At 40.4% G+C, this 25,526-nt stretch overlaps 1 protein-coding gene across 1 annotated transcript; it reads left to right on the top strand.

The window, feature by feature from the left end:
• The first annotated feature begins 622 nt into the window (after positions 1–622).
• Positions 623–22,623, top strand: LOC124279865. The gene is made up of 10 exons (XM_046715742.1): positions 623–739; positions 3,052–3,186; positions 5,983–6,195; positions 7,535–7,771; positions 17,082–17,216; positions 17,370–17,516; positions 17,831–17,977; positions 18,572–18,721; positions 21,335–21,473; positions 21,752–22,623. Exons 1-10 carry the CDS (start codon positions 682–684, stop codon positions 21,942–21,944), a joined length of 1,554 nt encoding a protein of 517 aa, XP_046571698.1. The 5' UTR covers positions 623–681; the 3' UTR covers positions 21,945–22,623.
• Positions 22,624–25,526: the final 2,903 nt, after the last annotated feature.

Genomic DNA, 25,526 nt, shown 5'->3' with positions numbered 1-25,526 from the left:
ACAATACTTTCTGAAAATGTGATCAAATGATTGATTTGGAACATGTGCTGACCCATTTATGATCATGTGACCACCAACCTTCATTGGTTTATGCCCAGTCTTTTCATCTGTGTTGGTTGTTTACAAAACACAATCAACATGTTTGTCACGTTACACCAAGTACCTCATGTAATCATACATTACATCTGTGTGTCTGTAATGATAAGTAATCCTTCCCGATTGTCCAATACTCATTTACAGCGAACACTTATGTTGTACCGGTCCTGGTAAATAGGGGTGTTTGTGCAGTCTTATCACATTGGGTATATATATATATGTTGCCATTACATGTCCTGGACTGATGACAACCTTTCCAACACCGCTATGGATACCTGTATATCTATCAGTGCTGGGTATGCATTGTGATACATCTCTTGCACAAAGGGACCTTGGCCAAGCTGATACTCTTATACACCAACACACACTTAAGATAGATCCAGCACTAAAATCATTTTATGCCGGTGGGTCCTGGATTGTAAATCAGTCAGCGTTTTAGACCCATAATAAAAGAGCAGGAATTAATGTGTTCAGCTAACTGTTTGTGTCGTATTGAGAGTTTCCACTTAGAAGTCGAGCTAATAACGTGCTTGTGGTGTTTATGAGGTCACAACAATACGCTTCCTGGTTTGTTCACTGTGCAACATGGAGGTCTCCGTGCTCGGGATGCTGTTCTGTGTCTCCATGCTGGACATGGTGTCAGGTAATGTCTCTAAATTATTTGACGACCTTGACTATTGAACATTCTCAAAACACATTCAATTGTAGTTGCTTTGTCCTGGTAATCGGCGTCCGAGTGACAACAACGACTGGTCAGTGCACTGTTGTAAGGTAGAGGGACACAACAACGACTGGTCAGTGGACTGTGTCAGGGTAGAGGGACACAACAACGACTGGTCAGTTGACAAAGTCCGGACCAGTAGAAGCAGACATATATGCATACGTGAAAAGTGAAATAGTCTTTTCGCGTTACGTCACCATTAATTTAAGCATGCTGTTGTTTAAGGCATGTATACTGTCAACAAAGCCCCACAAGAAGTGAGATGATGGGGTAGCCTAGTGGTGAAAGCGTTCCCCACGTTGAAGTCCCAACCCAATCACTAACTCAAAAAGAAGCTTATCCTCTGATGAAGCCAGAACTGGTGTAAGTGCATCTGATCATGTAGAGACAACTATACACTGTGCTGCTTAATGAACGAAGTAACGGGTGTTCGCATATCTAATACACAGTAGAGGTCCACAATCTTCTCAGGCAAACTACATGTTTTCCAGGTGATGTATTCCTTCTGAAATATTTTTGTCAACCGTCATCAGTCCTGATAGTGCAAGCTGAACATGGAGCGGCACTGTTGCTATGTTATCTCTTTGACGTTTATTATCTTTCCGTCAGAAATCATATTTTGTGTCTCTCCTTACGTTTTTCCCATGTCATATACTGTATATATGAAACAGTCGAGAGGCTGGGGACATTGTTTTATTTTGACCCCATCAAATGTTTATTGGGAATGTTTCGGCAGTAAATACATATTCATAATGCTTTTGTGAATGTAACGGTTAGTGGTATGTACAAACGAACAATATTTGTAAACTTATCTTGATGCTATGATACATGGCTGAATACATGTACAGCCTAGCTCACGTTGTTGACATACAGACATATGTCGAAGTGACTTACTGTAACAACAATGTCAACATGCGAAAATTATGAATGATTTCGTGTTACCTAAAATTAAACAGTCTTCCATATACTATACGGAGTGTTACCTATACCACACGGAGTGCTACATATACTACACGCAGTGTTACCAATACTACACGCAGTGTTACATATACTACACGCAGTGTTACATATACTACATGCAGTGTTACATATACTACACGCAGTGTTCCCTATACTACACGCAGTGTTACATATACTACAAGCAGTGTTCCCCATACTACACGCAGTGTTACATATACCACACGCAGTGTTACATATACTACACGCAGTGTTCCCTATACTACACGCAGTGTTCCCTATACTACACGCAGTGTTACATATACTACAAGCAGTGTTACCCATACTACACGCAGTGTTACCTATACTACACGCAGTGTTCCCTATACTACACGCAGTGTTACCTATACTACACGCAGTGTTCCCTATACTACACGCAGTGTTACCTATACTACACGCAGTGTTACATATACCACACGCAGTGTTACATATACTACACGCAGTGTTACCTATACTACACGCAATGTTACCTATGCTACACGCAGTGTTACCTATACTACACACAGTGTTACCTATACTACACACAGTGTTAGCTATGCTACACACATTGCTACATACACTATCACATACAACGTTGCCTTTACTACATATAGGTACATTTACCAACAGCATTACCTAAAGTACAATGTTACGTATACTGCAGTGTAATCGACACCACTGCGTTACCTACAGTACTTTGTTACCTGTACCACAATACAACATTACCTACTACATACAGTGCTGCAAGTATTAGAGCGCTAACTATAGTACAGTGTTACCTGTACTACAGCGTTACCTATGTTACAGTGTTGTCTGTACTACAGCATATCCTACACTACAGTGTTACCTGTACTACAGCATTACTTATATTACAGTGTTGTCTGTACTACAACATATCCTGCAGTACAGTGTTACCTGTACCACAACATTACCTACTACATCCAGTGCTGCAACTATTAGAGCGCTAACTATAGTACAGTGTTACCTGTACTACAGCGTAACCTATATTACAGTGTTGTCTGTACTACAGCATATCCTACACTACAGTGTTACCTGTACCAATGGTACATACGGCTACCAGTGTCACTGTCTATCTCTGATGTAATACGTCTGTTACAGACAGCTGTCCAGATGGTACATAAGGCTACCAGTGTCACTGTCTATCTCTGATGTAATACTTCTGTTACAGACAGCTGTCCTGATGGTACATAAGGCTACCAGTGTCACTGTCTATCTCTTATGCAATTCTTCTGTTACAGGCATCTGCCCTGAAGGAACATACGGCTATGAGTGCCGTTACCAGTGCCACTGTCCTATGGACAAGTGTAATACTACAAGTGGCTGTAGTCCAGAAGATTGTTACATTGATTGGTCAGGACTGACTTGTCACAAAAGTAAGCAATATCGATAATCAGAGCATCTGAAACCTTACTACATTTGTTGATCTCAAACAGCAATATTTTATTGTAAAGTTATTTACAGTTCAGGGCATGATTACTAGATGTATGCTTCAGTTCAGGATTAAAATAATAAATGTTCACTAACGTCTTTATCTGTCAACCGTCATTATGTTAATAAAGTGTAAAAGTAAAGTTAAGTGAGTGAGTGAGTTAAGTATTTTGGCAATATCGTGACTATGAAATTTGTAAATTTGTAAATATATACATGAAATAAAAACAAACGTATATACTTAACTGTCTGCAAAGGACAGTAAAATAGCTAGTCTATCACGGATGTATACTTAAAACTAGCTTGTTACCATAAAACAATGTTTTCAAGTTATGATATGAAGATAAAACTAGCGAGCAAAGCTAAAACATTCCAATTAAAGAAGACAATACAGTATAAAACACGGGCTATAGATTGCCAACAACTAAAGGTAGATTACCAAACTATGGACCATGGGGACTTCAGTACATTTCCTAGCTGGATTTACACCATCACTTCAGTTGTCAGCAATTTGGACAAATCTAGCCATACCTTAAAAGATCACATATTCTACAATTGATAGAGTGGTAAGTTTAAAACTGCTTTAAATGCTTTTGGGACGACAGGTACGAAAATGTTTGTAGCCCTGGCACTTTGTTCATCAGTTCGTCCATGTAGTGCACACATCTTATGTCTGAGTTGGAAAGGCTCTAATATAATATGGGAAACGATATTTACGGAGAAGTTAATATGTTGTTATGAAATGGGACCCTGTTGTCTTTGAATATCCGATGCATAGTGAAGCAAGTGAAATACAGTCTGTATCATTTCGATATGAAGAATTTGTAGCCGTCTACTTGTCATCACGCTTGAATCGTAAGGTTTTCCCCTGTTCGTTATGAAATGTCCCAAGAATCAACACAAACAAGAATGAGTATATGTACATTTTACACTAAAATTTGTATCACAGTAGATAATGCTATATGAAAGTATTATAAAGACATCCTGTCTTTCTGAAAGACGTCTCATGTAACATGGGCACTATTTATGTTGCTATTTTCAATGAAGCATGTTAACTGTTGGATTGTCAATGGGAACACACTGTCTATGTACTAATTGATTAAACAAAAGTCTAAGTGTTTCGCGAGAAGGAAAATTTGGATCGCACTAACTAATACAGAAACCGTAGTTCCATATGAACAACTGGAAACACATGACACTAACTTATGAAAGTCATCTTTACCTGGACACAAAGGTCATCCTCAGTTATGTTTAAAAATGACACCATATCATTTAATGCCAGACTATCTTTCATAATCTTTCCGTGTTGATATTGGTATTATCTCGCGATGCCATTGTGAACGTTAGTAATAACCCAACATTGTTAGCCTGTTAACATAAAGTATCTACCATGACGTCAGGTCACGTGATGACAACCCATACACAAGAAAAAAATGGTGATTTCCAAAAATTTCCAATTTGGAAATATCATATTTCAAAAAATTCAAAATTGGAAACATCATGTTTCCAAAAATTTATAAAATTGGAAATATCATATTTCCAAGGCTTGGACATTTTTGGAAATTTAGGAAGGATTTTACTACCACATCTTTCAATTTCTCCTCAACCCAGGGATCCCCATTAGTGTATAGACTATTTCACGCATCTTTTGTTCTGTTCGAGTTCTTATTGTTGATATACATAATGCATCTTGCATGTGACATATCATGAGAACTGCAGGAATAGGCCGTATTTTGATATTATCCATTTGTGTTTTATATTAATCTAATTGCATCTGACGCATGAAGTTTTTTGACGAATTTTTTGAAAGTTGGGATCATGTTTAAAGTAAGTGTTTTCTATTCGCCGTCCTATGCGATCAACTGGGAACCAATTCTATATAATAGTATAACTTCACTCATCTGCATCCTTCATGTTCTAAGTGTCAAAAATTGATATTGACTGTCAAATTTGCCCCTAGTATGGCTAGCATTTTCTAAAATACTGTTTTAAGTGTATGTTTTACTGTTATCCACAGAAGCGCAAATAATGTTTCCCTTGTCACTGTTTGTATAAACACAAATTACATAGACCTACGTTACATCATGGTGTAAATAAAAGTTTACCGGATTCACCGACTGACTGGGCAGGGTTTATTACATGTCATAAAAGTGAACCCTTGCCAGGGAATAATAGACATATCGTTGTAGAATACATTCTCTAATTGGTACCGTCTAATTAACACCTGTCACAAGGGATGGGCCGTTTGGGTTTATGGTCAGAGATGGTGTTATGCAATTGATGTATTCACGAAATATCATGAACTCGTTAATAGATAATTGCTGATGTTGTCCACACACGGGCGGACTGAGGCAAAACGGAGGTATCCTCTTTTTGCCAGTCGGGCAAGTTGTTTATGTAAAGAGGATAATGACGCATGATCGACTGGGTTTGTTTTTTTAACTAATCCCACACGGCCTTCACTAGTAGAGGGAATGAGTTTGGTTCAGTTATTACATGGCTGTTTTCCATACATCTCCATGCTCCCCAATCCCATATTTCCAAAATTGGAAATGTCTTGGGAAACATCATCTTTCCAAAATTGGAAATGTCTTGGAAACATCATCTTTCCAAGACATTTCCAAGCTTGTAAATGTGGACATTTTTTCCCAGTGATATTTACTTGTGTTACTGGGTATCTCTTAGACCTTTTAATCAGATGGTTAGAAGCAAGAATTAACGCGCCTTGTCTTTTAAAACAGGCAATATAGCACTTAACAAAACCACATCAGCCAGCTCAGTCTATGCCAGCAGGAATCCAGGCAAGGTTGTAAATGGTGACAACAGAGCAGACAGTTGGAAAGCAGAGTGTTTTCATTCAGACTATAACAACTCTATAACAGAGGCATGGTGGAGAGTGGATCTTGGGGAGATGGTCAGAATACGTCAAGTCACAGTATACTTCAGGACAGACTGTGAGTACTGGAAGTACATGTGACACCATTTGATGCTATAACCATTCTATGAATACATTAGACACATCTAGCCATTCAGTTTCCCATGAACACCTGTACTGCAGCCTTGTTTATACTCCGCCTTCGTTGTATTTAGAATCCATACAGCTATTCACATTTAAGTTAATACATTACATCAATAGTGCCGCAGTTTATGTACATGAGTGTACACATCTTGAAAGACTATAACCTATTTCGTACCCCGAAATATATCTTTGCAGAACAAGGTTTGCTTATGTTCTAGACTAGAATATCAAACGAGCATGACTGCCAGTAATAACATACATTAACCCAGTCAGACATATAGAAGTATAACGAGCTCAAATTGTTTCTAAGTGTTGCGGTTTAAACATTACTGAGGTCAAAGGCTTGTTAGTCGCCCTTTATACCAGCAAAATAAAACACAGACGAGTCATTAATATTTAATTGTAAATTGAATAAACAAAGTTACAATGAATGGCAGTACAGATTTCTAACACAATACTATTGGATCACAAATCTAAAATATTGGGTTACAAATATGAAATATTAACTGACCAAAGTTTTGATACTCCCAGTAAAAACGGATGTAATGATTGTTGACAGCTGTTGAAAGTTCAATGAAGACGAGTGGTAGGTCTCTCGAGTGGTGAAACATCGATGTCAGCAGACAGATCATGAGCGTAAATCCAAAGTGCGCGCGCACGCACGCACGCACGCACGCACACACACACACACACACACACACACACACACACCTTATCTCAGCAACCATGCCTTATATACCTATTAGTATTATACTGTTCTGGTAAATTCTAGCAGAGGCCACGTCATACCACTATCGTTTCATAGCTCACAGTGTGAAGTAGTTGTAATGACAGTTTCATGCGCCAGGTCGTGTTGACCTAGGTAAGGCTGTAGGAGTGATCTCCCTTGATTGTATGCCACATCTCAGTGACTAAAGAGTCATCGCCCACGTGAGCCTCGTCCATCACATACAACATCCTATCGAAAACTGGAAGCAAAGAAAGGGAGGCAACTCCAGCTTACTCTTAACAGGTGAAATTACACAGCCCCAGTTGAAGATCCAAGTTGAGTTCAAATCCACACTCAGAACTTTAAACTTTTGTGACCCATAATAACTAAAAGTTAAATAATATACAGTATATTAATAAAAACATATTCTCATAACACTATCAAATTATAACATACATTCACCCAATCAACCATATGGAAGTACAATGGGCTCAAATTGTTTCTATAAAGTTCTGTAATATTTATGCATGTATACACGGATGATGTTGAATTATAACATTGTCAGATAAAGTTCGTCGGAATGGTATCCAGATCTACATAGCTGACACTGCCGCTTTCCCAACTAATGGAGTCAACTGCTACAACGTGACAGGGAACAGAGACGGGACAGACATACCTGATGTTTTGAAGGTCACGTGTTCTGGTGAAGGTCGCAACCTGGTCCTGTACACAACAACTGTCAACAACGAACTAGCAGGCATAACTGTGCCTGTCATGGATTTCTGTGAGGTGGAGGTTTGGGGTAAACAAGCAAATTCTCTTACTGTCAACTTCTATTATGCTGTTCTTTCAGCAAATGCATATCAGTGAATTGTAATCATACTAGTAGTTATGTATGTGTCGCTATCCGGTAATTTTGAATGGGGATTCCTATGTTAAAATTTTCGATAAAAAGAGGTACCCCAATTAGCGAGCTCTGCCGCGGCGAGCGACCGTCGCCCACTAATTAAACACCTCGCCGCGTAGGGTAAACACCTGTCCCGGGACGCTAGCGAGAAAAGTACACAGACGTCCGATATAGACACGTAGCTAAAAGTATTTTAATGACACCGCTGTTAATTAATTAGACATACACGCGGTCTTATAGTATGAACAGAACAACCAAACTGTAGAACTTGAAACGTAAGGCACCCCAAGTAGCTGAATCGAGTTCTTCTTCGAAGAAAACGAAAAAGCGACCAGCGGTGAGCTGGAAGAACGAACCCGAATGCTCCTCACAAGATACTGATATCGTGATCTGTGATGACGATGATGATGATGATGACGATGTCTACGCGCTGAGTAATCTTACTCAAAAAACAGAGAACAGACTCGACGATGACGCTACCAGCGAAACTGAAAGCGATGTTATCCTGTTAAGCGATGACAGCGACGATGACTACGACGAGTTCGGCAACCCAAACGTGCCCTATGTCACTTTAAAGGACACTATCTCCAGAAAGATTTCAATCAAGATCGATGGAGGTATCATCTACATCCAAAAATATACATTTGCATCATCGAGAAACCTGCGCTTCCCGGAAAAAGTCGCGAGATAGGTAGATACAACTTAACATGTAACAATATGTGTGTGTGTGTGTGAACTTTTCTCTACATTTAATCCGCGCGAGGCACGTGTTAAAGGAACATTGGATCGTGTGTGTGTGTGTGTGTGTGTGTGTGTGTAATGCGTGCGTGTGTGTGCACGCGCGGGCATGGGTAGGGGAAAAACTTAAGATGTATTATATATTAGCTTTATTTAACGGTATATGAAACACAAACGCTCGCTTGCAGCAATTTTTCATTTTTATCAGAGCAATTATCTCTTAGGCACGTGTTAAAGAAACATTGGATCGTGTGTGTGTGTGTGTGTGTGCGCGCGCACGTGTGTGTGTGTGTGTGCACGTGCGCGCGTGGGCATGCGTAGGGGGAAAACTTAAGATGTGTTAATTATATTGTAGCTTTATTGAACGGTATATGAAATGTCACTATTTTCCTATGTTTCGCACGAATGTGTGTGTGTGTGTGTGTGTGTGTGTGCGTGCGTGCGCGCACGGGGAGAGCGTGGTTGGCGTGAACATTAGAGAGACAATAGTTTTGCGGTTATAGTCACAAACGCTCGAGAAACCCGGGCTTCCCGGAAAATGTTGCGAGAAAGGGTAAGGACGTAACAATTATATATTAACTTTTCTCTCGATTTAATGTGTGTGTGTGTGTGTGTGTGTGTGTGTGTGTGTGTGTGTGTGTGTGTGTGTGTGTGTGTGTGTGTGTGTGTGTGTGTGTGTGTGAGAGAGAGAGAGAGATATGCGTGCGTGTGTGTGCACGCGCGGGCATGGGTAGGGGGGAGAACTTAAGATGTATTATATATATATATATATATATATATTAGCTTATTTAACGGTATATGAAACACAAACGCTCGCTCGCAGCAATTGTTCATTTCTATCAGAGCAATTATCTCTTAGGCACGTGTTAAAGGAACATTGGATGATTGCACAAATATTTTTATTTTTTATTTTTTATTTTTTTAATTATTATGTTTCTTTATTTACAGCTGTTTGAGAAGATCGGGGACATCAAACCCACGTACAGCGTGGTAGTGAAGCGACACAAATCAGATCACGACGTGAGAGAGGCGGCTCAACTGCTCGTGTCCAGGAAACCGTTCTACCGTTGTTGAACAAGAGAAAGGTTCACGACCTAATGAATCTCTATCGGTCCGTGTTGCGCGATGGAATGTCGAGATCGATTGTCAATACCCGTTTCAGAAGTAGAAATAATACCATGTATACATATCAGCAAAGGCGCTCGGGACTGTCGTATTTCTACGCGAAACGAATGGTGATGTCTGACGGAGTGACGACTCAACCGTTATGTTTGACTTTGAAACCCGTTTCCAGATAATGTTGATCTGTAATCTCACGTGTTGGTCTGGTCAGAAATGTGGATCCATATATATTTATACATATATCCTTGGTGTTGGTGTATATCTATATATCTATATAAATAAAATACAACTATTATGTACTTTTGTGTTTATGAGTTTTATTTTATCTATCTATACGTCTTAACTACGGATACATGGATACCTCAAACAGAATATGTATACCACTATGTACATATACAAATAGAGAAGTAACGCCACGATTTCACATCGTCCTATTTACAAACACTATTCATACAGTGGATTCGTGATACTTGATATTGTTCATTAGTAGTATACAATCAATGGAAAAGAGAAGTATACACGTCTTAAATACGGATACATAGTTAGGTCAAACAGAATATATAGTAAGTTATGTACACCACTCATATACACAAATAGAGAAGTAGCGCTACGATTGTACACGGAGCTATTTACAAACTGTATTAGCACAGTCGATTCGTGATACATGCGAGGATAGTCACTGATATAATGTATCCGTTCGGCTCGTGGTGTAGTATTCCTTCAATATCGTATCCAGTGTTGATGACCAACGCTATTGGGGTAGCTGGTGCTATGAGTCTTCATTCTTTTCGCTTTTGGGTGGTAATACATAGTCGATTGACATGCGGGGAATTTGCGTTTTTTCCCAGTTTGCTGTTGTTCCGTTGTAGTCTCGTCGTAATGACTTGATGGCGTTGAGTTGTCATTGTCATCCACTCGTACGTTGTTATCTTTCGCTCTTTCCTCATGCAGATGGACGCATCGCTCGTTGAGCGTTCGTTCATATTTCTCCTTCGGAATCAGAACCATCTCCTGTGCCATAGTGCCCGTCTTGTTCTGATGCGTCGTCTTCGAGTGCAGATTCGGATCTAAGCTTCAATAGACTAATTATTAATGGCAACAAATGTCTGATTTGTAACAGGAGGCGTTTGGTGGTAGAGCGTCCTATTCTCCTGTCGGCGATCTTTCTCAACTGACTTTTCTTGCGTCTGAGCTTCTCCTTAAGATAGGGCGGAATTGGGATGTTTCCGAATAAGATGTTTACACACACTTCGCTCAGTACGTCCATTTGCTCATTGGTCATCAGGTTCAGTATCGACTTCCGCTGTCTGTCCGTCGGCGCATCTTTGATAAAATGCAGAAACGCGCTCGCCGATGATAACGGATGGGACATGGTGATTATCAGGACGCTTCGTATACCGTCAACACCTCACCCGGGAATATGTTGGTTCTGAGCTGGTAGCGCGGGTCGCCTCTCGGTGACAGATCTATGATCAAATACCCAAACGGTTTACTCGTTGCCTTTTCATACGCATCCAGAAAAAACTTCACCTTCCCGGGTAGGATCTGTCGTCCAATCGTTGATATTTGAGAGGTATCGCGTCTATTTTTAAATAGTACGATGTAATGAGAATTTAAAGATATGGTCCTGGCGTACTTTCCAATACGCGACGGAGAGGAAGAGTGTTTGGCTGAGAAGACACACCGTTATGTCTTTATGGTGCCCGAGAGTCGTAGAGACTTTACACATTGTCGGGTCACGTGATGCTTGGTCGATCAGATCGTCGGCTATCATTAGTTTGTGTTCAGTAGAATTCGCCCATTCATTTACACTCTCTTCGCATGATAATCCTTTGTGGAATTCTAAGAGCGGATGATGTGCATTTTCTCGGGCATTTCTTTCCAATGACTCGTAGATATCTTGCCACACGGAATAACAATAGAGTATTTTCGTTACTTTTCTTTCGAACATGGCGTCAACATTTTCTATCAATCTCTTGGTGAAGGTTGACTTCCCCGCTTGCGTAGCACCGCTAATGAAAATAGTGGTTGGGGCGAGTAGAGGTAAGGTCGTCGACGCCACTTCAACGTCATCATCTGTAGTATCAGCAGACGGCGCTCTGTCTCGCTGCGGTACTCGTCATATCGTCGTTGCTGCACACGCTTTAATGGTAGACACAGTAGTGAGACAATACAGCTAATGCCTCGGTATATATCGGTATACATAACATTCCTTCTGTCTGTTCATTCTCTCTCTCGCACTATGACATTCCTGGTTTTATCGACCTGAAATCCACCCCGAATTCCGCGTACACGATACACGTGACCGTTTCCGGAAGAGCAGTCGCGAATTGAGCTTCCAGGCGGAGGTTGCCTTGTTTTGTAGATTTAGATAGGATTGTTCGTGGCTTCCGTCCGAAGACGGGTTCCAATGGGAAGACGATAGGGCGTATCCCCATCGAAATCCGTCCTATCTAGATAGACACTGCTTTTGTGAATCGATACCTCCTCCGTCAGCCGTCCAACACCCGTTGAACCGGAAGAGATTAGCTTAATGCCATCATCATGTTTTGACCTCGCGTTTTGTCGAATTGAAGTTTCATAGGTCCCGATTCTCCGACGTTTCGACCGTCGCAGTAGAGCTATCTGAGATAGATCGAAGTTGGCGAAGTTGAAGGGATTTCACTATAATCTCCAGCTACTGCGTTGGAAGGTACGAAGCCTACGACCACCTTATTGGGTCGCACGCCTTTGAAAGATATTATCGTACGTGAACGCCACTTGACCTCTGGGTATGGACATCATTTTCACTTCCGTGCGAGGGTAAAAATACTTAGCCGTTGTCGTAGAAAGAGCGTGTTGTGTCCGTAGATATGACGCCGGGTTCACCTCGACTCTCATGATGCGAAGGGACGATGTCGTCTATGTGTGTACCGTGTAATTTTCATCCGGTTTGGTGGCCATCAAGAGAAAGCTCGGAGGGGATCTGTATAGTTTCACTTGCACGCCGATCTAGTTCATGATGTAGCGTCTCAGCTGAAAGAGATCGTGCATAATAGGACCTTCCATGTCGAAACTCTTACTCTCCGATATAAGCTTGTGTCTTTCGAACATTCCTCTGTTAGTCGAGTTTGGCTTTGTAACGTCCATGCTTTCTGCCGTGTCCTTGACGAATAGTTGCGATGTCAGCTTGGAATTGGCGTCGACTTCGTTTGTATTTAACAACGTTTTAATGATAGCTTTGTACGGATAATGATTGTTTGTGGAATTGATGAGGCGTCCCCGCAGCCAGACGTCCACTTGAGAGAATAGTGAGTGTAGAAAAGATTGACCGGAGAGCATTCGTCCCTCGAGGGTCAGGTTGGTCCCCATCTGCTTTGGTCACGTGACATTTGACGATAAGGACGAAATGCCTGAGATCTATGTAATCTAGACTGTTTTGTCCGCTAATGTGAAATTCGATAGGAGCTGATCCGGACAGGGGAGAAATAGGGCGACAGTCTTGTAGATACGTCCTTTCTACTGCCGTTTGCGTCGGGGTAGACTAAATAGATCCAGTTCTGGTGGTTGGGTTTCGCTGAAAATCCGGACTCTGAAGAGAATATGGTAGACATAATTAGCTAAATATATCTCTGTATGAGAGCGATTTCCTGTTTTCGCTTTTTCCCGTATGTGATATTTTCCTCGCCTTTCCGTTTTTTCTGCTTTCGAGCTTTCTTCGTTTTTCTTCTTGGCGCGGATTTTTGTTCGTGACGTCCGCCTTTTCGTAAGGGTCTTCTTCCAACTGCCTCCTCCGTGCTTGCGACCTCTTATTTTAATCATCATACCTTCGTTTATAGCTACCTTGGAGACGATGTCAGGTTGTGTTCGATTTCCGACTTGGCTTGTTCTACTGCCTGTTCTACCGGACTCACGAGGTTTATATCCCTTGGCGACGTCTACCACTCGTTCGACACGCGCTTCGGAGAGATGACATGTCACATGGTGAGTTGATGATCATCGGATTTGATGCGGATACTGGTGACATAGTCGTGACATTGTTTCTGGAGTTATTGTTTTGGTGAAAATAGGGTTTATTTTCCCGCGTCGCTACGCATCGCCGTAATATTTCTTCCACGTGTTTGCATTCGGAACATACATCCTGTCTGCTGCGTTTGGTAGTGCGTCGTCGACATCCATAACATTAAAATGTTAAAGGATATGGTCTCAACTGCAGAGTGATAGACGAAATGTCCGTCAGAAAAGTGGCTGGATTGCCCCAGGCGTCCGTTATATAAACATCCAACCGCTTCCACGGTATCGTTAATCACTCTCACGCCGATGTCGTAGGAATCGGAGAACGTAGCCTTCCACGTCGATGCTGTTGACTGTTGCACTCGTCTCAACAGAGGTTGACGTTGACCGTGTACTCTGATCGGTTCGCAAATGGAACAGAATATATACAACATTCCATTCAAAACATCTCTTTTCTTATTGGCGTTCTTCCTTCTGGCGTATACTTCGTAGTGATATGGTCCAATGTCCGTTCAGTCTGAGTGGTTGTTTCAGGTGCACTGAAAATTTATAAGGTTTATTTTCAGGAAAATACTCGACGCTTATCGTCGCTCTTAGTCACAATCCATTCCGTTGTTAACGCCATTCTTTCAATACGTGTTCGTTCTTGATTTGGTCAGCGTCGATCCATGAATTGAATTTCTTTGGATATCCCAACCACTTCACTAAAACACGTTTGGTCCTTTTCTTACTTCCTTTCTTACCGACGTATTTCGTTTTGAGTATTTGTTCAACACGCCAATTCACTTCGTTGGGATCGTGGAGGATATTTCTGCAACTCGTTTTTGATAAAAGGATCCTTTAATGGGATTGGATTGAAGGTCTTCTATCCAATATACGTGTATATTGTCTCTGAGTTGTCGCTGACGTATCCTAAACACTTCTTCCCGACCATTTCTGTTCGTATTCCTTCTCGAACGTTCTCTTGACCAATGATGCTCTGACGTGGTCTCCTACTTTAAATGCAAAGTTGCTGTTTCGTAGAGGTTTGATATTCGCTTTGTCCGCGTATATATCCAACCATATGCTAGCTTCGCTTTGATGGTTTCACTTCCACGGGTGCTCTTCCTCTCAGGCTCCTGTGCGGGCGATGGTTGTAATTATAAACAAGGTCTTGTAATACGTCGATGTACCTATGGGTATGCTTGTACGTGAGGAATCTATACATCATAGATCTCAAAGTACTGAATGAAACGTTCGGCGTAGTTCGCTTTAATGTCTGAGTTTTGCGTAACAAAATGTTTGACGTTAAATAGAGAGTGTAAATCCGTTGCAGTGTTTGATTATTAAATTCCTTTCCTTTGTCCGTTCTTAGACTGTATGGCGGTTTCTCCATGGATGACAATAGTTCCCTCATCGCTTTGGCAGTCGTGTTTGATTCTTTATTTACCATAGGTCGGACCCAGACATACCTCGAAAAGCAGTCGATTACGGTGAGAATATACTTAATTCCATCGTTGTCTTGCCCTAACCTAGAAACGTCGCATAAGTCTCCGTCTGCTTGTAGGTACATTCCTCCCACGATGACTTTATTTCTTGAAAATCGTTTCTTTGGTAAACGATGTAGGTTGTAGGCGTCTTGCGTTCTCATCCATCTTCGTACGCTATGAGAAGAGACATTAGGGTTACGATGCTTCAGAGCGGCATAAAATTTTGTTCACCCAGCCAAAGCGCCTGGTTTCCTGGGATCGTAGTATTCTGATGATAATCAACCTGCATGATTATACTTTCACACCAACGTTTAACCGTGCGTTTGATATGGTTCATCCACTGGTCGGTTTTGATACTGGTGTCTCGGTAGTCTCTACATTGATATTTCAGAAAATATAATGGAGAGATGACTCGTAGATACGGATCACCATCCACGTACTGACGCCACTTCAGAATAACCGCGTCTTCGTCAATCGCTTTCATAGACGTAAGAAAAATGTATCGAAATCGTGCTCTGTCTCCCTCTCATACTTTTTATGAATTTCCATACCACTAAGGCATAGGCGCACGATAGATAGTATTCCAAATATGCCGTTACTCTCTCAGAGTCTATTTCGTCCACTTCTGTTGGTAAGTTCATTTCCTGTCCGCTATGATGTAAGGACTACGGTGATTGTACGCTGTCCGAGAATATATAAATGTGCACGGGCTTCCCATGAGTCCGGAATGTCCACGGGTCGATATCGCAGCTTCTCTTCCAGATGGCGCACACACTCCTTTTGAATAATACCAACGTTGACTACATCCCAACACGACTTCGTCGTCGAAATGCGCTCTATACCGTTGTGGTGGCTTGGCGACAATAACCCACTGATATTGTTTCGTATCCATCGCGAAATATACAATGAGTTCGGTGTTTGTATGTCTGTATGTTTTATGGTTCTCGCGAGTACGTATATTGTTTACTTTCGACTCGATGTCTGTGTACTTTTCCCGCTAGCTTCCCGGGACTGGTGTTTACCCTACGCGGCGAGGTGTTTAATTAGTGGGCGACTGTCGCTCGCCGCGGCAGGGCTCGCTAATTGGGGTACCTCTTTTTATCGAAAAATTTAACATAGGATTCCCCATTCAAAATTACCGGATAGCGACACATACATAACTACTCATACTAATAGCTTCATAAATGACCGTTTTCATTTCCTCCCTGCTTATTGTAGATAAAATTACTGGGAATGAATCAAGTTTTAATGTCACGGATGTAGGCAATCGAGCCTTTGTTACTTACATTCGATCATGTGTGAAACTGATATATGCAATTGACATAAAATATACTTGTTGCACGGATATCATGAATATAACATGTTAAGCAAAAGTTATGAGATATTTTCAGCGGCTGATAAACACATGTGATATGTGAGAAAAAACAATCTAACAATTGGAAACACCACTATATTTGGTGTGGTCAGATTCTAATCATAATCAGTTGGCGGCACTTCATATAATTGGTGTGACAATGTGTTCTCATCCATCGACTGATGTTATCAAGGCCAACATGATGAAGCTTAAAGAGACACCTGATATCATCACTAATACAAAACACATGCAATTATATGCATAGTTGGAACTGTATAATCTGTCGATATTTCGTGTGGATGTGGAAGGGGTTTTAATTTTCTTTCATTCGATAACAGTTTGTAGTAATGCTACCTTCGGCGCTGACTGTGCCTTGAGGGGACACTTGGTATCATCAGTATTTGATTGTGTTAAAAAGTACATGATAATAATTTATATAGATGGAATTATATCGATCGAGGTTTGTTATGGATGTTGAAAGGGTTTAGTCAGCTGCATCCTAAATGTCTTCTTTCATGATCATTAACAGTGTGTAGCAATGGTACTTTCGGCGCTGACTGTGACAACTACTGCCACTGTGACGGCGAGGTGTGCGACTACGTGAGCGGCATCTGCCCCAGTGGAGTGTGTCTACCTGGATGGACAACAGCAGCGTGTGATACAGGTCCGTACTGTTTGCAAACCTACTTGAAATACGTGTGTTCTTCACTCTCTATGTGAACTAACGGTGGCCTATTAAAAACAAATGTCACGAATTACTTATGAATCATTATAATGTACTCGCAACGATGTTATTTTGCATTGTTATGTCTTTTAGCGTGTCGCTTTGGCCACTATGGTGCCAACTGTAGAAAGAGTTGCCCAAATAGAAACTGCAAGGGTGACAACTCTAGCTGTGACCACGTGACAGGGGAATGTGTTGGAGGCTGTAAGGCAGGATGGAATGGAACAGACTGTTCAAAGGGTAAAACGTATCTTCACTAATAGGCCGCAAGAATGTGTGGTTAAAGATGTATTCATCAAATGGATCCAAACATACTATTCCTGTATTACATTCATTGCATGTGTGATTTTAGTCCATTTCAAATCTCTAAACCTATCATTTCCCTTCCGCCTATCGCTTTCTCTGATGCAGAAACCCGAAATGAAACAAATCTAGAATTTCCTGAGATTCATAATCACGCAACTCACTGAGTTTCCTTTTTAATTTAAATGTGTTTGTATCAGAATAATCCATTTTTAATGTCTAAGCGTTGGCCTGGTGTCATTTATTCACAGAATGCCTACGTTCCTACGGCAACGGCTGTTCCAAAATGTGCTCTGAAAGGAAGTGCGCCGAATCCTCATCAGACAGTTGTGACCACGTGACTGGAATGTGTGAAGGTGGCTGCAGACGCGGTTGGAAGGGTATTGACTGCACAGAAGGTAGATGATAAGAAAATTTAAATGTCAATACAAGTAGCAGAACAAATAGGGCGATGATGACAGTCATTCTCCATACGAACGTGTATAACATAACATTAAACACATCCGATAGCTTCCACATGCCGAACACAACAGCGCCACAAACCACTACTCTTGGTGGCATTTGTGATTTTGACACGTTTAATCTCTCTATAACATCCTAGGTATCATGCAATTGTGGTCTACTAGATTTCCAAGGATTGTGTATAACTGGTGCGGCTGGAACAGGTAGAAGCCACAGTGTGGTGGTAATACATTGATGTTGACAGCCCTTTCCCTTCAGATCAACCACGGGAGTACGCGATTGATTGATCCATAAAAAGGGTCGTGAAATCCATCGCAAAAGGCAAATCAGGGTGCTGCAGACTTTCATCAGAATAGGGTACAACGTCCGGGTCAGACAATTAGAACTTGTCTTCATATTCGATGTCCACGTGTTGTACCGCCCTTAACAAATCCTCATGATGCCATCTTTTCGTTTCAGTATTTTTATTTTTTGTTGTTTCGTTAATAACATTTTATGTGTTATATAATTGATTCATTTCCAATTCACAGCATGTAACCTGGGTGTTGAGTACGGAGCTAATTGTGAGGGTTACTGCAGAGCCCGGATGTGCGAGGAAAGGGCGGGCATCTGTCCCCAGGATACAGGTCGGTGTGAGTCAGGATGTCTGTCAGGGTGGAAGGGAGACAACTGCACGCAAGGTAGGAATCAACAGATATATGTAATCCGAAGAACACCTTTGAAAGGAAATTTGTTGATGCACAAACAGTTGGCCTGTTATAACTGCACGATTTGTCGGCAATAAGTCAAATGAAGTAAAGGGAAGTAAAGGGAAGTAAAGGGAAGTAAAGGGATAAGAGTCAATTTTATACACCTGTAAAACGAGCCATGCTGAAATCATATTGTTTTTATCTGACATTGCCGCCTTGATTTGTTGGACAGAGAACGATTACCTTTTCACGAACACCTGGTGTCATTAAGGTTTGACAGTCATCCGTTAATCAGACAACTTAAGTAAAAAGGCGATAAGAGGTAACAGTAATTAATGTGAAGAGACCACTGAAAACAATCCCCCCAAAAAACATTTTATGGTCGGAAGCATGCATTGAATTCTGCTCGACGTACGAAGTTAATCGTTTATGCTTGTTAAATCTTAAATCTGAAATTCCGAAACATGTGATCATATTTTGGATAACTTTTTACTTTTCTGGGTACACCTCGCCACGACTTGTCCTGACAAATGTGTGATAAATGTAATCGTTTTTAAGAGTTCAGTGAACAGTACCTTTGGACAGGCAAAGCTGCAAATTTCAAACAAACGCCACCTAGTCCACATACAGTCTGTTAAATGCTTACATAGGTACATGCGCTTTAACTGGAAGACATTACCCGCCTTTCAACATGTTGCCTGCCAGTCAACATTCCGCACTGTAATTTGACAGACTTCACAGACACATTACATCTCAATATTTATGCATCAATCCTTCACGATGAACGCCCTTGTATTTCTTAATCTTGCAACCAAATCTGTCCACGTCCATGAGAAACACAGCTAAAATCAGAGTTGATTGTACACGTCAGCCTATATTAGTGCATGATCACGCACACGATATATGCTGTATGACGACAGTCACTAAATAATCGAGAATGAACCAGACAATGCAGTGATTGAAATGATGAGATACGATGACAGAGGATTTTGTTTTCGAATCACTACCAAGGTGTTCGAGAAAGGGTGAGTGTATCCTGTACGGCTGGTGACATCTGTCAAAAGCATACGCAAAGGCCAGTCATTTGTTCACCAGAATAAATAGGGAATAGCTTCCTTTTTGTCACTGATGAATCAAATTATGAAATGACCTCCACATGTCTACTAAAGGGTTACCGCTTTCTTGGCCTGTTAAGATTCGGGTCAGAATTGGTCTTCAGTAACCCATACTTGTCTAGGCGACTAACGGGATCGGGTGGTCAGGCTCGCCGACCTGGTTAACACATGTCATCGTATCCCAATTACGTAAATCGATGCTCATGCTGTTGCTCACTGAATTGTCTGGTCCAGACTCGATTATTTACAGACCGCCGTCATATAGAAAGAATATTGCTGAGTGCGGCTTAAAACTAAACTCACTCACTCACTACTGCTTCCTTGGTTGTTGCAACCTTGAGCATAAATGGGAAGACGCTCTTTGAAATCGTGGTAGATGGGTATGGCGGAATGTAACTCAAGATTTGGGACTTTTAAACACCGAAGACTGAAGCTGCTGGAATATTGCTTGACATTGAAGGGAAAGCCGACTGATGGACAGATGAAATCACTTTATTTGTCCTACAGCCTTGTGGATATCGAGGAAGTCCTTCTATGATGGTATTAAGGATGATATTTGAGACAGTAATTTTAACGGTACTTCTGCCTGTCCAAGCAATTATCTCTCTGTGAGGATGTTTAAAGAAACATTTTGGCATATGTGCACATTACGTAATCTTGTAGAGTGGAAATAATCCGGTGTCCTCCAAGACAGCTGACGTGGAAAACGGTATTATGGCATCGATATTCTTCAATGATGGCGCTCTCGAAGGCTGTACTAGTATGGTGATCTCCCTACAGTTGTTGGCGATCTACAGCCTGTTTTTATATTGTATCGTCTTCAATAGTTAAACTGTTTCAGATTTAATTACTAGTTTTAAATTTGCATCTGTGATAATCTGGTTGTTTAACTGACCTTCGTTGACAGATTGTAAAAATTTACTTTTAATCGTTATAAACTATAACTTGATTTAGTCACGATATAACTGAAATATTGCCGATGTGACTGAAAGTTTTAACTCACTCGCTCACTCGAAGGCTGTAGCACACGTTTAGTGGATCTTTACTGTAGAAATAGTTTGAGTGGTAGACTTAACTATACATCTGCAAACTTGGGAAGATTTTGCAGATGCATGATTACAAAATGTTGTAGATGAAACGTTTCAGGTAATGCCAACAGTATGAGTGGCATTGTTGAAGATCTGTTGATATATTCGGTATTTAATACAAATGTCATCGGCTCTGTTGTTTGGAGACTGTAACTGAGCTGATTATATGTGATATAGATGTATGTTGTGTTTCCAGGTGAACTAAGGACTGTTCTATGAATAGCATCTACTTTTGTCTTCAAAGGAAGTATGTCATCTGGAGATTTTTGTCAGTTAATATTGGTATTTTTTCAGGCATCCGCATTGAATTTTTCCTGCAAAACATATGTCTTCATATTTCAAGATTAGGTTAGTTTGATACATAGATTGTATTACAAATTATCCACTATATTCCGTCCCAGCTGTCACAGGGACACTTGATCACGAGGACAGAAGTATATCCCCTCTGTCTGCTGGCTTGTTGGGAGCTCTGGCAATGCTGGTATCCATGGCTGCTGTGATGGGCGGGGTGTGTCTTTGGAGGAGGAAAACGCACGTGAAGTACAATACATCACTGTATCTCAAGTCTTGACGGCATTGGTTGACATACCTTATAAGGATTTAACAATATCTGTTGTACATTTCCAGACGAGGAAGCTACTTAATTTAATTTGAAGCCAAATTTCAAACAATGTTGATTTGATACGTCTCAATTGTAATTTATCAGTTATCAAAACATCTGATAATCATTTCCAACAATTGGTGTGTCGCACACTTTCCACTCGGTAAACGGAGATATAACACACCACTTAAAGCAGTTTTGAACATTTATTTCGCAGGAACGGCGAAAACCATGACAAATCCAGATCAAGTGGAAACCCGACGGTGTCTTCACCTTCACCAACTACAACAGTGTCTGACTACGATGTCATATCTGGAAGTCAGTACGCCACGCTGGACGGACGGTCACCAGACATGTATAAGTCACTGAATGTCTCAGGTGTATATCCCAACAGCCAGGTTCACATCTAAAACTGTACAAGAGACAGACGAGGACGATGACGTGGCAACAATACATGTACACTGGCCGGATGTTGACACACAAATGTGATGTGTGATAATCAAACTATAAAATATTTACATTGTTTTGAGCCAAGTAGTTTAGAGTAATGTTTAGGTTTGCAATACCCGACTTTGTTAATGAGCAGAACAGCAGTTATTATGTTTTGATACCTTAATTCACCACGACCGTATAGGGACAGACAGTACATGAACAGTACCCTATATGATTGACAATGTGTGGACTATTAAGGAATTGCGAAGAAACAACACTGGAAGAAATAGTCGTGTTTTTTCAACGCGTAAATACTAAGGTTTTTTCTCAACGCAGAATGTTGAGCTCATACCTAAATGTCAGCAACTGGTTTCTTTTAAGTTTCCTTTTGTCGTCTACGGTAACCTTTCCTCATATGTGGAGATAATACCAAGACCATGTTGTAACGATGATTAACACCTTTACACAGACGTTATTATGATTTTAACATTATGTTTTACATTGTTTTAATAGATGTTTATCAATCATATTGATGTTTTTAGTACAACTTGTGATAAAGACCTGAGTTATTTTTCAGTATAGATTTGTTATGATTGTGAAAATGTCCTATAATTTCAGAAATCGCTTTTGTTTAATAAATGTAGTTTTTCTTCATAACTGATTGTAGTTTTATTTCGTTTTAAACAAGGAAGACATTCAGGCATCCTGAGTTCCAGTTCCACAACGCAGCCTGAGAACGCCATCATCTCAGTCACTCGGCTACTCCGCACTTGGGGTGGTAATTCCCCTCAAACTCTTGCTGACAGTAAATAGCTTCTAAAGTGAGTGAGTGAGTGTCTATGGGTTTACGCCTATTTTAGTAACATTCCAGCAATATCACTGCAGGGGACACTGTCAATGGCCTTCACACATTGAACTCATCTGGGAAATCGAACCCGGGTCTTCGGTGTGACTAGCAAACACTTTAACCACTAGACTACCCCACAAGACTCTTCTAAAGACAGGGTACTGAATTAATATAGACGTTCAATACAACATAATTTCTTCATGGATACCTACCGCAGTAAAAACGAACAGGTGGCAAGTAATCTTTTAAAAAGCCCAATAACGTATCATGACATTGCTTATCGTACTTTGAGCAACAAACGTACCATTTGTAAGACACGTATATGGCATGCATCTTTCAGTGTATGAAATATGTAAAAAACCCAGCTAGACATGAAGGCTGGTAACTTCAAAATGTCACCAGCCTTGATACTCAGATGTATGGTTACACTTCAAGTTTTACCAGACCATCGGGCTGGCTAGCTGTAAATTTAGACCGTCCGTCAGAAATCTAGACCGTTTTGGGCTGTACACTGCATCTTTACATGTTTCTACTGCAATGTCTGAAAACTTCAAAACAGGATTGTTACATGTGTCCATTAAAGTTTATTTCGAGATTAACATGTCCATGCAAATTCGTAATTTCACTTCCGGTAATTTTTAAACTACTTTTATATTTACTTTTACTCAAATACATTGTTTTCCTTGTTTTGGAGGTTGTAAAGGAATGAAAGTATGTTCAAAAAAGTATCATGAAAGAAACTTGAAATCATTTCGACTGATTTCGACTAATGTAGAGCGTTATTAAAAAATCTCGCCAATAGGCGAGCATATTTGCTTATAATCCAAGGTATTAGATGTCAGTCAACAATGTGCAAAACAGTTTGACTCACTTGCGGACCGAACTTTATTCGAAAATCCATATGTTTTGGTATGCAAAAAATATATCAATGTCTATAGCTATCCTGACACAAAATTATTTCCACGTTTTATAAAAACACAATGCGAATTGGTTCATTTTATCCTTATGCTCAATTTTCATTGAATAAGAATGAAAACAAATCATTGAAGATGAAAGGATTTGAGTGTGAGTGAGTGAGTGAGTGAGTGAGTGAGTGAGTTAATATTTATCGGCAATATTTCAGCCAAATCTTGACAAGAACCAATTTAACATTGATAAGGAATAAATGTAACATACATGTTTAGGCTTCAAAGCTGGATGCACTAGGGCTGGTACATCAACATTGGTTCGAGTCCCACCTGAAATCAACTGCAGCACCACGCCTACCATTCTCGTTTTCGTGAGGGGAACAGCTATTAAGGTAACGTCACAGATCTAGAGAGGCTTGATGGCACTCTGTTTTGACAATGTCTTGGTTGATTGTGTTGAATTCTCCATCATAAGGGATAAATATTTCAATGTGAAAACTGTTAAAGATCTTTTTACCACTGTTCATTTTCATTTAATTCTTGGGTTTTTAAAAGAAAGTGACTTCATTGATGAACTTTGATTAAGAGTCTGTGTAAATAGATGCTTTTATGATTGATAGTTTAGATTGGTAACTTAGATTGTTAGTGGCTGTACCCTCGAAGGGGGTAGAAGTATTGTAAAATGATTGTCCTCCTTAAAGGTTACGTAAGTCCCAAAACCTTCAAAGTAAAATTTAGACTTATCAGATTTTTAAAACGTAGTATTTTTGTTATTTTAACTAATGGCTAAATGTTCCTACAATCGCCAACGGCTGAAGGAATGGTGTAAATCCACCTGGGGTCGATGCAGGTAGTAAAAGCAATTATCCAAAATTAAAATCACAAAAATACAACGTTTGAAAAAGGGTGGTAAGTTTAAATGTTCTTATGAAATACCACTTATCTATTTTCAAAACATATTATTCAAAATCTATCTGGTAATTCTATTTCCTTTAAAAGCCAATAATTAAATAATAATTAACATTATTACAAAGATCCTTCATTGTTTTGACATTGAAATATTTATCCCTAGTGATGGAGAAATCAATACAGTCAAGCAAGACATGCTTGACCGTGATTGTCTCATCACAGGGTATACAAAACGAGGATCCTCGCCTTTTAACAGGTATTCATGAGTATATCTAGTATGGCCAATACGACATCGTCGGATAATGACCTCTTCAAATCTGGACTAACAACCCAAGGAGGTGTAAACAATATAAGGTTTTATTTCATGTAATTTATTGATACCTACGTGGGTGTCCCACTTCTTCTGCATCAGATCACGGATATAAGATCTGATAATCAGAGTATGGAATAAGAAGTGGTGTCACAGATTTGTTGAGTGCTGCCTTGGCAGCAAGATCATCCATTGTGTTACAAGAAATGCCTTCATGGTTGTGCAACTTCACTTTCAACAAACAAGAGCAATGTCAAGGGTAACCCACAAACTGTTCCCATCCCACTGGGGATGGAGTCAACCATTGATCACATACAATGTTGAGTTTGTAGTAAGTGAAACGTAAAGGTGATATCTTTATCAGAAGCCCCATGTGTGTGGTTTGACCTCTCTAAACAACGAAACTGTTTATTTTCAGGCTGAAGTATCCACGTGTTTTGAACTGGCCTCATCCTTCATCTCAACACAAGAGAACTGAAACTGCTTGGTCAAGTAGATATGTGGGTTAACTACTCACCAGCCAGTTTGTGTATTTTGACTGGAAACTGGCTATGGGCGAGTGGTGATCATAGTGAAACAACGATGC

Source organism: Haliotis rubra, unplaced genomic scaffold (genome assembly GCF_003918875.1).
Source record: "Haliotis rubra isolate DU_JTF1 unplaced genomic scaffold, ASM391887v1 Scf258, whole genome shotgun sequence".
NCBI classification, from domain to species: domain Eukaryota; kingdom Metazoa; phylum Mollusca; class Gastropoda; order Lepetellida; family Haliotidae; genus Haliotis; species Haliotis rubra.
The sequence above is the reverse complement of the archived record's forward strand: the minus strand, read 5'-3'. Positions and strand labels throughout refer to the sequence as shown.

What these genes read in the sequence shown, in the direction of transcription:
- LOC124279865 (XM_046715742.1), top strand. Translation starts at nt 682, where the DNA reads ATGGAGGTCTCCGTGCTCGGGATGCTGTTCTGTGTCTCCATGCTGGAC. An exon ending in AGTATACTTCAGGACAGACT is followed by an intron (nt 6,196 to 7,534) that starts GTGAGTACTGGA and finishes TAACATTGTCAG; the next exon opens with ATAAAGTTCGTCGGAATGGT. An exon ending in AGGAGGAAAACGCACGTGAA is followed by an intron (nt 21,474 to 21,751) that starts GTACAATACATC and finishes TTTATTTCGCAG; the next exon opens with GAACGGCGAAAACCATGACA.